Genomic DNA, 13614 nt, shown 5'->3' on the forward strand with positions numbered 1-13614 from the left:
ATGATTAGTCCTGCCAGAGCCTTCAGCATTCCCAGAATGAGAAATATTTCAGCCCAAATTGATAGTTTTCTATTAATTTATTTTGTACAGTTTTTTAAATCACTTTGCAATGGTACGTTTCACAAGCTGCAACTTCAAAAAGTGAAGTTCACCTTGTTTATAATGAAGAAGAAAATGTGAAGATCAAACTAATTTAATGACTGTCCAATGCTTAGGAAAAGTAAATACTCCTTGTCCCAGAGGAGAATAACACGATGCAAAGCCTAGATTTCTCAGCAGAGCTGTTTCCTATAACACTAACAGAGACTGTAAGTCTCACTATGCAAACTGGAAAATCTGCAGCTTCCCTCAGAAAAGCAACTCTGTCCACATACATCAAAAAAACATTGAGATTCCAGATGCGAGTGAGAATCATCTAAGCCAGATAAGCATTACATGAGGCATCAGGTAACACATACAAACATATACGTCATAAATCTATCAAATTCAACCAACTAATGTAAAAGGCATTAAAAAAAAGTTACTATCTCTGAACTGATTAGGCTATCTCCTTACCTGACGTAAATCTGGAATGCTGTTCACACCAGCTGAAAATATTGCTTTTCCTGTATTTTTAGAAGGAAGAAAAACCTCCCATTTGCCTTTAGGTTTTAATAGGTCTGTAGCACAAATATAACCAAAGGATATATGAGCTTGGTCCTTTTTCTTCGCAGAGACTAGCAAAAAGTGTCTTGTAAGCCATATATGCCAATTACCTGGATGACTACAAGCAATTACACATGCTGCAGGAAGCATCTCAGAATCAGGCCAGAAAAACACCGGTTACAAAAAGGAAAGATCTCAGTGTTCAGCTTCAATACCAAAATCTGCTATTCCATCCCACCTACACATACAAACCAGTGCACATCTGTAGGAGCATCTGCTTTGTCCTTCTCTTTGTTTTTTTAGTTACTTTTAGACCAAACATGCACAACACAGGAACTTTAGTGGTGTGATATAGTAGAGGTACATTTGCAGTATGAGAGAAAACTGCAACGGCACTGTGAAATAATGCACTAACCTGAGTACTCAGACTTACTGGTGAATTTCTTGACTTGTGTATTATAAATAAGTGGGCTTGGGTTATAGTTCATTTCTATGCAGAGTCATGGATTATCAACAGACCAGATACTGACATCTCAAACTCTTTACACAGATTATACAGGTGGCCGGTATCTACAGTTGGAATTAAAAAAAATAGCACATGAAAGGCAAAAATACTCCAGGAGATTATCACCAGTGTGAATAAAAGTTTTATTATTTAAATAGATGAGCTGGTATGCTAAAGTATAACACATCTCTTTGGACATTATTCCAAACATCAACCAGATCTCCAAATAAATTTATGAGAAGAAACATACTCTGGTGGCAGATTTCTAATCCCACTGGAGAAAGCCCAGATCATCTCCATTTAAGGTCAAGCAAGCAACAGCTGCACATTTTTGTTCCCCGTAACAAAATAAAGCAGACCAGAACTTCCAACACAGATTCCTGTTTTAAAGCTTTTTCCTTCTGATATCCATGGGTGTCTGGATTTGTTCACGCAGAGGTGAATCAAACAATACAATGATGTGCTCATATATCCTGTCTGTACCTGTCAGACAGACATGTCTCATAAGCAGCACTTGGGCATCTGCCTCAGAATCCCACCAAAATCCCCTGAGTTACACGAGGGAGTGAAACTAAACTGGACTAGAAAAATTCATATCCAAGTCAGACATTTACAGACGGCATGTATCACACCTCTGATGAGATACTACTATTTTTATTAATGCCTTACCTTTCACATTTAAGTACCATTCTTTAAAAAGACTACAATTTGACTGCATCAGCAGCTCACAAACAAAACCAGTGTTCTTCTAAGGTAACTCATTTCTGAAAAGCTCAAAAATTATGATTATGTCTAATTCACTAACAAAAAAATATGAGAATTTAGGATAGAGTAACTAAATGGCATTACCATTTTACAGTAACTTGGTAAAAGGAAGGAACTGGCATTGCAGCTAGTGCAGTGCTTGGGTGTTGGACTTTAATAACAAAGTACAGAGGTGAATTTCAATAGTACAAGTTTCACATTACATCTTACAAAAGCAAACAATGAAAGCATAGTAGTACTTCTGCTGGATGACAGCATGCAATAAAAACATGAAACTTCCCTCATAAAAAGGCTAAATATAGTTTGCTCGACTATGAGAAATTTATAATGTTAATAATGACATTATACATAAATGATGAAACCCTTTGCACTAGTGAAGAAGAATCACTCCTTACTGTGGAGATATTCAATTAACTTTCAAATGAAATAGGTGACCCTAAATTTCCTGGGTTTGAAATTAAAGGATAACAGAAAGCAGGAAGATTTATTATATTAAAACTGAGTTGCTAACTTCAACTATGTCATGACCAATTTTTCAGAAAAGCTAAACCTTATTTACAAAAATAAAAATAGAGCTCAATTTGAAACAAGGTGGTACATCACCTCCAAGGTCTTTCTGTTTCTGGTGTGCAGCATGTACCACAGCAGGGCTTATAGGGAATGAAAAAAACTCACTAAAAAACCCCACTGTGTCTGGTTTCCTGCTCCAAGGCGAGCCCTAATCTATGCTAAACAACTGTTGTCAAAAGTAGATCTGTAAGTGTTCAGTTAGTCTGAGCTTCTGTATTTTTGCCTGCAATTTCCAAATCAGGAAAAAGGCACACACTGTCGGTTGCATCCACACGTGATGCCTGATGCTGGATGCTCGCACACTCAACAGTTCCATCCTTTCACATCCAGTGAATCCTCCAGTTCCTGGATGCATGACATCTACTCCGTATATGCACTGTGGTCTCATCTGTCATTTAGCAGTGCAGGATAATGTACATAATATAACAAAGTAACATCCAGCTGCTACTCTTATCCAAACTGAACTGGTTCTCAAAATTCATGTGGATAGCTTCCAGCCACAAAAAAGAGGGAGAAAAAAAGGGTGGGTGGGTGTTTTAAAGGAAAGGCAAATTACTTCGAATTAGAAATGATAAATTTTTGATATAAACTCATATATGGTGATTTGGAGCGAAAAAAAAATCCTCTAACCCACAAATTAACATAAAGATTGGAAGAGACTCAAAAACCAGAAAAATTACTTCAGTTCAAGCATTGTGAGAAGATAGATGACATTGGAAAACACACATCATACACTGTAAACTGAATACCTGCTGTGTAAGACACTTATCAAAACTATATACACTGAAAGTGTAGTTTAAGAAACCCCTTGTACTAAAGAAAAATCATTCCAAGTCAACAACCTGTATGAAATGTAATCACCCACACTAGAGATTTAGGTCTTTCATGATGAAGAAACACTGTTGTAGCAAAAGTAACACATCCCACAAGCAGATCCCTGAACAAATTCCCATTTAAGTTATTGTTTAAGAAAAGGCAGGGTCTAAGCAAGCAACTCCCTTTGCTACCCCACAGAAGCATGCCGCTTCCCAGATTCCTCCGTCCTGTGGCTGCACAGGTGGTCTCCCTGGCACACAGTTCCCTTCACGAGAGGAAAGATGTTGCCCATGTTTAATGTATTACTGCTGTGAACAAGTTTAGAGGAGCAACTGCCTGTGTCAGAAGGCAGAAATGGGACCAATCACAACTTGTGAGCTGCTGAATGACGCCGGCAGTCCTGCCTCTGAAACTTTTGAGGGGAAAAAATAACAACCTCCTTCAATTGTTCCCACAACTTGGTCACAGTCTCGGACAAGTTGCCAGAGATCTACAAACACTTCCCACAGCCCGGAGCAGGCTCCTCTGTGCTTCACTAACAGTCACACCAGAGGTAAGGAACATCTTTTGTGCTTTTAATTCTTACAGCAATGCACTGTAGCTGTAGTTTTCTAGAAAAACTCCCCCACTCAAATCAACAGATGGTTATAATTGTTTATCAAAGATATGGAAATGTAGGCATTACAGCTCTGAGTCAAAAATATAACACTGTGAGAGACATATTTTAGCTACAATAAAGGCAACTGAGAAATTTTTTTTTTTTACATGCTCATGGGACACTAGCTGTCCTTGAGTAGGCAATTTATACGGGTATTACACCAGAAGGTGAGAAGCTTTCCTCAGACCTTTGTCCCTCCTTTTAAATCTAGTATGTTTTGGTTTTGGTTTTTAAATACAAACTCCACAAAGAGAGTCATTCACTCCATATTTTGTAGAGACACTTTTGTTTCCCCAAAGCTGTCTATCCACAGCCCAGCAAAGGTAAAGCTCTTTCACCATTTAATTCAAGTATTTTTCTGATCTAACACACAGAGTAAAACTTATTTTGCTGTATGATGAAAAAGTACCCTTAATTTAAAAATTTCAGCCATTAATTGCACTACTAGAACTGAAATTGTATCTTGTTACCCAAACCACAGTTCAAGCTACAGAATTCATACACCATTTTTGCTGTAAATTCCTTTAAAGGCTTATTTTCTCCTGCTGGTTATTGTCACTGCCAAACTTGTCCTAGAATGCTTCTAATAACAGATGAATAATTTAGCTGGGATTTGTAACATCATGAACTGAACTTCAAATGCAGAAAGTAATCCATTTATTTCCAACTAAGGGAAGCACATACACACTGTACAACAAAATACAACCCTAGCTTTAAAACCATTGCAAACTGACCACATCTCAAAGAGAAATATGTCACATAAAGGACATTTTAATATTGAGCTATACAAATATTTTTAAAAGGAATATGATTCATGAATATGTAAGTCTCTAAGGAATTTCTCCTCCTTACAATCATGTTGCCCCCTTCTATCAGTTCATACCTTACTACTTATGTCCACTTCAGGTTCTGGTTTTAGAAAAGACAGACTTAATATAGACCTTAATTTTGAGGTGTATTTTCCCTGTTACCAAACAAGACACACTTAACTCTTTTTCCTATTACTGACTGGTAGGCATAAGGCAAAAATACACGCAGGTGCTTGGTTTTGTGCTCAACAGTCTAGTACCAGTTTTGAACAGACAAGTACTGGAGGTATCTGGACATCCTGTTACTCCTAAGGCAAACAATCTGTTATGAAGTTCTCTAGAAGCTGCTTCCAATAGGCAGAAGCAGCACTTCAGACCATCCAATGCCTTCAAATCAATGCATATGGCGAGCAAGAAGATTGAGAGACAGACAGATCTTTTTCCAAGGCTAAACTTACATAAAATATATTTTCAAGTGAAGAGAGGAGTTTGGGTTTATTCTACCACGCAGAGAATCTAACACAAGCACTGCATACACGTGCCTTGAAAAATACAGAGTTTATGCATACATGGCACAGATTGAACATACACATAGAACCTTAACTGCTGTAGGCAGCTCTCTACTGGAATGTATCCACAGCTACAGCAGGTTAAATGCCATTCACCTGAGTTCTATCCTGTCACTGTTAGGTAATTTAAAGTAGATGACACTGTCGCTCAGCTGTGAAGCTAAATCTAGAAGTTTCACAACAGTAACATCCCATGTCACAGACATCCAAACCCTGAATAACAGCAGCCAACAGTCATGACAGAAGCATGTGCTATGTAGCAGATGATAAATGTTACAAATCAGATGTGAAATACTGCATTTAATTTACATCAAGTAACAATTTTCTGCTTTTTTTTTGCCACTCATTTGTCAAGACAACTATGTTATTTGTATTTAGAGATATTCAGATTTATGTATATGACATTTCAATTTTTAAAGTTGCATTTATTTCTTATCCTCTGAAGAGGTTAGGAATACAGCATCTTCATTATACAATATGAAACTCATTAAAATCAGTTTGTAATTGGATAGCATAAAGGTGATTTTCACATCTTTTCAGACCATCAGCAAACAAAAATGTATGGGATACACCTACACAGTTAGAAGAGCACATTTTTATTTACTTTAAGAATACTATGATTTAGGAATAGAAAAGCACTCCAACTGGAGAAACAAAAAATCCCACAAGAAAGTAATGTTACGTTTCCTAAACTTCAATACACTTTAGAACTGGAAGATTGCTTTTGTTTTCTAAATATTGATACATGGTTTCAGAGGACTTTCCTGGCATCAAGTTACTTCTCAGAAGTTGAATTTACCTACTATATTTCTTCTTTCAATTAATGCCATGTTGTTGTCCCCTGACCTACTAAAAACATTAAAACCACAACTTGCAACATCCCCTTCCACTTCTACCTTTTATACATGTATTTCAATTTTTACTTCAGTTCAAATTGCACTTAACACCATTTCTTATTAATAACTTGTGACATATGAACCACCAGAAGCTAAAACCCAATTGAAACAACAAGGTGTTAGGTACTCAGTGCATATAGTGGAGAGAAAAAACAAAGAATCTGAAGTGTGAGCCTTTCCCAATCCTCTCCAAAACACATGAAAAATATTGACATTTCAGTGCAAAATAGACTTTACAACAAAAAGTAAAAAGATAACAGGAGTTCACTTTTCCTGTTACCAGCACTTCCTAAACTTTATGAGCTGAATTGTTGCTTCTGTCCCCATTCCAAGGAAACGTCTTCTGCACGATTGAAAAAAATGGCGTTATATGCCACAAGTCAGTGCCTAGCTCTCTTCAGTGACTTAACATACTCCAGGTGCAGTTTTCTCTTTCCCCTTATGCAATTCTTTGCTTTTTCACCACACTCCCACACTCTTCCTCTGCTTTTTTCTGCTTTCCTCCCTCAATCTGTCCTCTCCTACACTATTGTCTGCATTCTTGACTTCATCCATCCCAGTCTTTGCTTTTGAACCCCAGCCCTTTCTTTCCCCTTTCATGCTTTCTTTTTAAAAGAAAAATAAAAGTAAAAAAAAAAAAATAAAATAAAAAAAAAAAAATCAACTTTGCTTTTTCTGCAGCCAAGCTGTTAAAGTGGCTAACATCCTTAACACCATTCTTCACTGACAACTGCCCAGTGCAAATCTCAGCCTATAATCAGAATTAGCACAGAATTCTGCACCCCTAGTGTAGGTAAATAAAAAATCCAGCTGTTAGGGTAAATCCACCTCCATGCTATTTATTTTTTTGTAAAAAGAACAAAAATTAAAAATTATGGCACAGCTTTATAAATCACTTCTGTATGTGAAAACCTGCAAGCAACTTCTCTTTTATGGTTGGAAAGTTCTATTTACTGAACAAAATTGATAGTAGTGAGACCATCTAGATGTCTCCAGAATTAATTCAGATGCTTCCTTCTCCACTCCCTTCTCACCCCCCCATCTTTCTCACACAGAAAAGATTTTTCAGACTTGAAGGTCTCAACTGCAGTGATGCCACACTGCCAGTGAGGAGGTATTTTACAGCAGGGATCAAAACAGAGCAATGAAACTAACTTGATATAAGATATATACATTAACAGAGGACAGTCAGCAAAGATGAAAAGCATGCCTAGACATCAGCTGCAGCTGCTGTGAGCAGAGAGAGCTTTAAACTCTGCAATGTCTTTTCTGGGGGCCACACAATCCACAGACAATGGTGAGAAAGGGCTCCCAGTTCAGCTCAACTCACAGCATTTAATCCTGCATGCAGAATTCTCCTTTGCTTTGGCACTATACACACAAATCTTTAAACTTAACCTCCTCTGAGCATGTAGAGGATACCTCTTCCTGCCTAGGAGTAACATACTGCTCACACAACAGCTACAGGAATTTCTTAGGCCAGGTAATTTTTGGTAATAGTAACAGGTAACAGACAAACTAGACCAAGGATCACTGAACCTGATCACAAACACTTTTTGCATTACTATGTTTATGGTTATTAAGACATTTATTTTCAGTGGATGAAACTGAGTTACTGGATTTTGGGGACATCTTGTTGTAAAAATCTATGCAATAGACATTATGTAGTATTACTTTTTAACAATAACCTTTCAGGGCTTCACTTGGTCGAATGGGACAGCAACAAATCAAATATGTCAAACCTCTTCTATTCCACTGATATCACTGCTGCATTTAGTAAACATATGACAGGAAACAGGCTGTGTCTAAAATTGCTGTGGCATTTCCAAAGGAGCCAAATTTATCCCGTGTGACTTCAATGAAGTCAATGCAGTTGTACCAGGAATGAGCATGGCCCACAGTTTTCACTTTGGTCACATACCTCCTCTCATTGTGAAGGACACCCAGGAACGAAGATAAAAATAACCTAATACAAATCAGTGAAACAGTCACATGTCAGAGAAGAAGGAAGCAATAATCGTGATCAGTGACTCATTCTAGGGCACCAAGCTAGGGGATCCCCTACATAGCAACATACAGGGTCAGTCACACGACCTCTTCCTGCAGATTGCCCCTGTGCATAGACAAGCCCTTCATATCCATTAACAACACTGGATTAAACACACAACTGCATAGCAATGCAGCCAACAGTCTCTTCTGTGCAATACTTGATCTTGTCACATGAGTAACACTTTTTGACTTTTTTTTTAAAGTCAAATAGAGTTTACCTTTTTGCTGCACTTTCCTTCCAAGAAGGGGTGTGTGCATGCATAATACTTATAATATTGACGTAAAACACAGTCAGGGGACTATGCAGTAGAGAACAGCTACTATCCATGGCAATGATCAGCCTTCATTTCAGTGTAATTATTTTTCACACTGTCCATTTTGACCTTGATAGCCACCCATATGCAGCTGTGTTACTGAGCCTGTTTCTCTTTATGCACACTTTAGGTGGGTGACAGCGTCATGGAGGATTAACAAGCAAGGTATGTGTTTACTTGTTGAAGTCATGCGCTTATAGAGACAAACTTGCTGAAAACAGACACAGAATTTGCTTCCTTTGCTTACAAGAAAACTTCTCCCACAGACAGGGTTAGTAGATAAAACACATAGGTGTTTCAAAAGCTTCTAAAACCATATGAGCTTTTAAAACTAGAAAACCAAGTTACTCTGTTTTGAACTTTCCTCATGCCTTCTCTAACACTATTTTCTAGCTGTAAAAGGTATAAATTTTAAATTACATGTCCAGACAGGTGATACAAAGCGATCTTAAAAAAAAAAGTAATGTCCAAATAGCTAATGCAGACTCAGCCTTCTGAGCTCCTTCAGCAACATTCCCTCACCCATTCCAAAGGGAAGAACACTTTTTTTTCCCCTCCTAAAGAGAGATCACTGTCTCTCCTCACCTGTGTTGGCCTTGCATTTGTGCCAAATCAGCTAACATTTTTTTATGGAAACACTTAAAGGCCGCAGGCCCTTGCTCCTTGAGTTATGCAAGTAAAACACACGCAGCAGCACAGCAGTGCAGCTGCTTGCATGCTAAATCTAATGCGGCACACAGAAATGGACTTATTGTGCATATATGCAGGTAAAACCTCCTGCTGTTCCAATCCTTCTGAGAGCCCCAAGAAAAAGAGCGGTGAGGAAGAAGACAGATGTGTTGCTGTAGCAGGTCACACACACGCCACAGGTTGCACACACTCTGCATAAAAAAGTGACTTAAGCTGTGATGAAGTCATCTGCAGGAAATGCTGTTCACTGTGCAGTGTCTGTCGCACAAGCTGGTTACACAAACTTTTCTGTACTAGCGTAAATCCATTAGTGGTTCACCTACCATGGCTTGTCTAGAAGAAGATAAACAGCCTAAAGCAACCCAGCCTGTACTGGGCCGAGAGAGTGAACGTGCCTTCAGCCAAGTCACTTGAGAATTCCTGTGCACGTCTTGCTTTTACTGCAGTTGGGGCAGACTGTGACCAGTGAAGAACTAAGCAGAATATACTTGGCAAGCACTTTAACTGCTTAAATAGATGAAAACAGGTACAGCATAAAGTCAAACAAAGCTGAAAAATTATAGTTGCTAAGAAAGTTAAGTTCCTGGTGTGTGTTTTGTTCATAATAGAGTTAAGATCAACTACAGCTCAAAACATCATAACAAATTCTGAAGTTCAAATTTAGGAGGAGATGTCATCACATGAAATCCTCTAAAGGTGTATTAAAAATAGCCATGTGTAATCTGGTTTCTTTCAAAAGTCTCTGTTTAAATACCAACACTGCCACTGGCACTGGAAGCACACATGTTCTGCTCATACAGTACCATCTAACTCTATAGCCCAACATGAAGGGACTAAAAAAAGAAGAGTCTGAAAAGACACTTCTGCTTCATTTTAAGGTTTTCCATTTTAGCCACATCTGAAGACAAATTTGTGGACAACAAAGCAACTGCCCGGACCATCATGCAATTTGGGCAGCAAATATCTAAGCAATGGTTTTCCTTTATGTGGCATGTACGAGTAGATAGGATTTTCATTTATTGCCCATCTACCACAAAAAAAGGTACAACAAGGAGAGGCCTTCTGTGAAGGATATGATCATGAGATAAATTCATTTAATGAATCTAAAAGCATTTAGAAGCAAGCGCAGCTTTAGGAGCAAAGTTTGAGAGATGCATATATCATTCATCATCTTGAAAACCAAGTTTTCACATTGTGATAGCACCTACAGAACCTACCTCACTCTGAGCTATGCAAGTGTGTATCAAAGCCAGGCTCTTGCCACAGAAGGTTCATTACAAGAGGGTTTTACACTGCAACTACTTACTGGGAGTTTGAAGACAACTGACACACTAATGCTTCCATCTACCATTAAAAAAGGGGGAAAATATACTTGAAATAAAATACTCACTTAAGAGACAAAGTTATACACATGCTTTATTTCAAGTCTCAGCAGTCCTCTGGCTTTGCACCTGCATTTTGTAAGTGTCCTACATGTATTTTAAAAAAGTTTTAATCCTTACTCTGTTTTGTCTGTTGAGAAATATACTAGTAAAATTCCATATAGCAGTGATATATTAGCTTTTAATTATGCACCATAAAGAATTTTTACTTGGAATGGAAATGCGTCAACAAGATTTCTTTTCCTCCCTTCCAGAATAAGGTACTGGTAAGCCTGATTACCTGCCCGTGTCAGTAACAGGCAGCAGTTAATATCCAGATCTCCTGGCTGCAAGGTCTGTGACTCTAGTCATATCATCAGGCATTCAAATGTGCTTGAACAAATAAAGCATGGTGGGGTGGGAGGGAAATCAGCCATGGCCTTGCCACTGATTGTAAAGGGTAGAGAGATTAGGATCTAAAGCAATGATCTGGATGAAACCCACATATCCACAATTTCAATTTTAGAATTCCTCAGCACTGCTAAGCAGCAAGTACTCAGTAGCCTTCAGGAAGAGAAGCACAATACAGCACAAACCTAAACTTGAAAACCAATTTTTTAAAAATCATGTTTTTAAAGTACAAACTGTAAAGGGAAATCTATTTACTTCAGGCTTTTTAGAACTTTAAAACAATCCCCATTTGCACTCATAAAAACACTTTACTTCTGCATTTCTAACTCTTCACTTTCCTGCTTTCCCAGCTCCACAAAGGCTGTCTAAAACAAAAAGAAGATAATAGGCACTTTGCACTGTTCCTGACAACTTCTCTTCTTTCCTACACTCCTAAAACCTCTGATTTGTGCCCTCTGCTTTCTTGTTGCCATGGAGAAGGTCCAATACATAACCCGCTCTGCTCTGAGGAGAGCCTCAACTATTGAGGTCAACCCACAAGCTCGCCAAAGGCTCCAAGAGCTTTTTGTGAATTTCTGCCTGATTTTAATTTGCCTCTTGCTGATCTGTATCATTGTGATGCTCCTCTGAAGTTCCAGCACTTCTCTGCACTGTCCTCTAGGAAAGTCACCCCAGAGGGAAGAGAGACCTACACCTGCAACTCCCAATGCAAGGATCCTCTTGTGAGAGGGGCTAGCACTTGGACTAGAGCTGTATGCCAACCATCGCACTATTCTCTTACTACCTACTACCTACTACATGTATTAAAAACACACCTCTGTGCAGAACAGTGTTTAGAGCCTGTTGTTACAAAGCTGTACATGACCTAGTTTGTCTGTCTCAAGAGATGTCTTTTCTGAAGGGGGTAAAGTACTGGCTCTTCATGGAGTTGGTAAGTTCCTCAATGTTTTAGCTAGATAACAGAAAGAGTAAATTCACTTTTGGGGGGGCTGATTGTTCTTAGGTTTCTCTGAAAATCCTTAAGCCCTTGTAGGGGTTTCAAATCTGGCCTTCATCTGCCCAGGACAAGCTAGTTACAGGCACATGGCCCTCAATGCATTCTAGGAAAATTTCTGCCCTGCTTACCTCAAGGTGATGCATCTTTGCTTTATTAAAGGTATTCAAATTGGTTTAGTTTCTTTTAAGGGAATGTGAGAATAAACCAAAAATCTCTCCTAACCCAGAAATAAAAACTATTTCATATGCTTTTCTCCCTATTTAAGGGATCTTTATTACATAAACATACATGTGTATGTGCATATATATACACACACACACACACAACTTGGATCAAAAAAAAAAAATTAAAACCCAACTTCATTTACAGTGTTTTTCACCAGAAACATCCTTACAGAACAAAGTGACATCTGGAAAGTTTTTTTACTATGTTTTGCAGGAAAAAAAAAAAAAATAATAAAAAAAAATCACACTACCATACTGGTATCAAAGATTTAATTTTCTATAGTCATTTAACTGACATGACAATAGGCACAATTCAGAAATAATTCTCAGAGTTCTTAATATTTGGCTTCAGACAACTTTATTATGGCCTACTGTAATTTATGTAATAAATTCTGTAGTTGCAAACTATAGAAAACTTGGTACTTGCCAATGTCACAGAGGGTGGCTTATATCTGATGTGGTAAAGAGAAAGGTGTAGATCACCCTTACTGCCATGAATGAAGTGCATCATACAAATACAAGTAACACCACCACCTTCAACTGCAAATGCCTGTTAGAGAACAAGCAAGTATTTTCCTACTATAAATGACAGATTCAAAAATAAGTTTAAAAAATTACACACAAGAAGGAAAGCATTGCAGGAATTATTTTTAGCCAGTAAACCACATCTATGCATGTAACAGTTTCTACTCCAGCAGTTGTCAGTAACAAGATGGAGCAGTAGCCTTCCTACGTGTTGCTGGTATTAAGCTAAATTCCTAGAAACTTTATACAGTTTTCCAATTTAATGAAAGGTCAAGAATCAACAGATAGAGGTCAAACAGACATCCTTTTTTAAACAGGCATCTTTCTATACCACTCTATGTAAGCAATCCTGTTGATGAATACAGAAAGTCAAAACGAGTTTATCTTAATCTTGTATTCTGCCTTTAAAACTTAGTATTCCATGAGTAGAGGTTGACAATGAACAGCTGAACAGGAAGGGAAGACACCTTTGAAAAAAACCTCTGCATTCAATGGAATGCAAGCAAGTCCAGCGGTGATGTATTTCTTATCTGGCAGACAGATATGCTGAGACCAGACCTCTGAAATAAGGTTAATCACTAATTAGTTAGCTACTGTATGAGGATTAGGGCAAACACTGATGAGATTGGCAACACACTCCCCCACTTGCAAGTCAGTATATTAATATTACTGATTTGAACTGTCAACATAAATCTCAATTTCCATTTCATGCATTCTGACCACTCTCACAAATGCATGGGATTTTAGTAAGCACACTTTCCCTATTAATCCTTCTTCTTAAGAAAAGCCAAAACCACAGTGCATCTTGGG

The 13614-nt window shown here is 38.0% G+C and overlaps 2 protein-coding genes across 9 annotated transcripts in view; one reads left to right on the top strand and one right to left on the bottom strand.

The window, feature by feature from the left end:
- CEP85L (centrosomal protein 85 like) overlaps nt 1–13614 on the bottom strand; it is a 153014-nt gene that overhangs the window by 45075 nt on the left and 94325 nt on the right. The window lies entirely within an intron of this gene.
- The window catches only part of PLN (phospholamban), a 14293-nt gene continuing 4222 nt past the window's right edge, over nt 3544–13614 (top strand). For 2 of the 6 annotated variants that reach the window (XR_003398058.1, XR_003398057.1), the window contains exons 1-2: nt 3544–3854; nt 8727–8761. Coding sequence is in view for 1 of the 6 variants with exons in the window: in XM_026845655.1 (XP_026701456.1) it covers nt 11530–11688 (159 nt within the window). In the remaining 5 variants the exon portion in view is untranslated. Of the gene's footprint in view, nt 3855–8726; nt 8762–10922; nt 11002–11408; nt 13609–13614 lie in introns of those variants that run through there. The other 4 variants (XM_026845655.1, XR_003398059.1, XR_003398061.1 and 1 more) reach the window with 4 other exon arrangements.

The sequence above is a fragment of the Athene cunicularia genome (genome assembly GCF_003259725.1).
Source record: "Athene cunicularia isolate RWA chromosome 3 unlocalized genomic scaffold, athCun1 chr3_part1, whole genome shotgun sequence".
In the NCBI taxonomy this organism is placed as follows: Eukaryota; Metazoa; Chordata; class Aves; order Strigiformes; family Strigidae; genus Athene; species Athene cunicularia.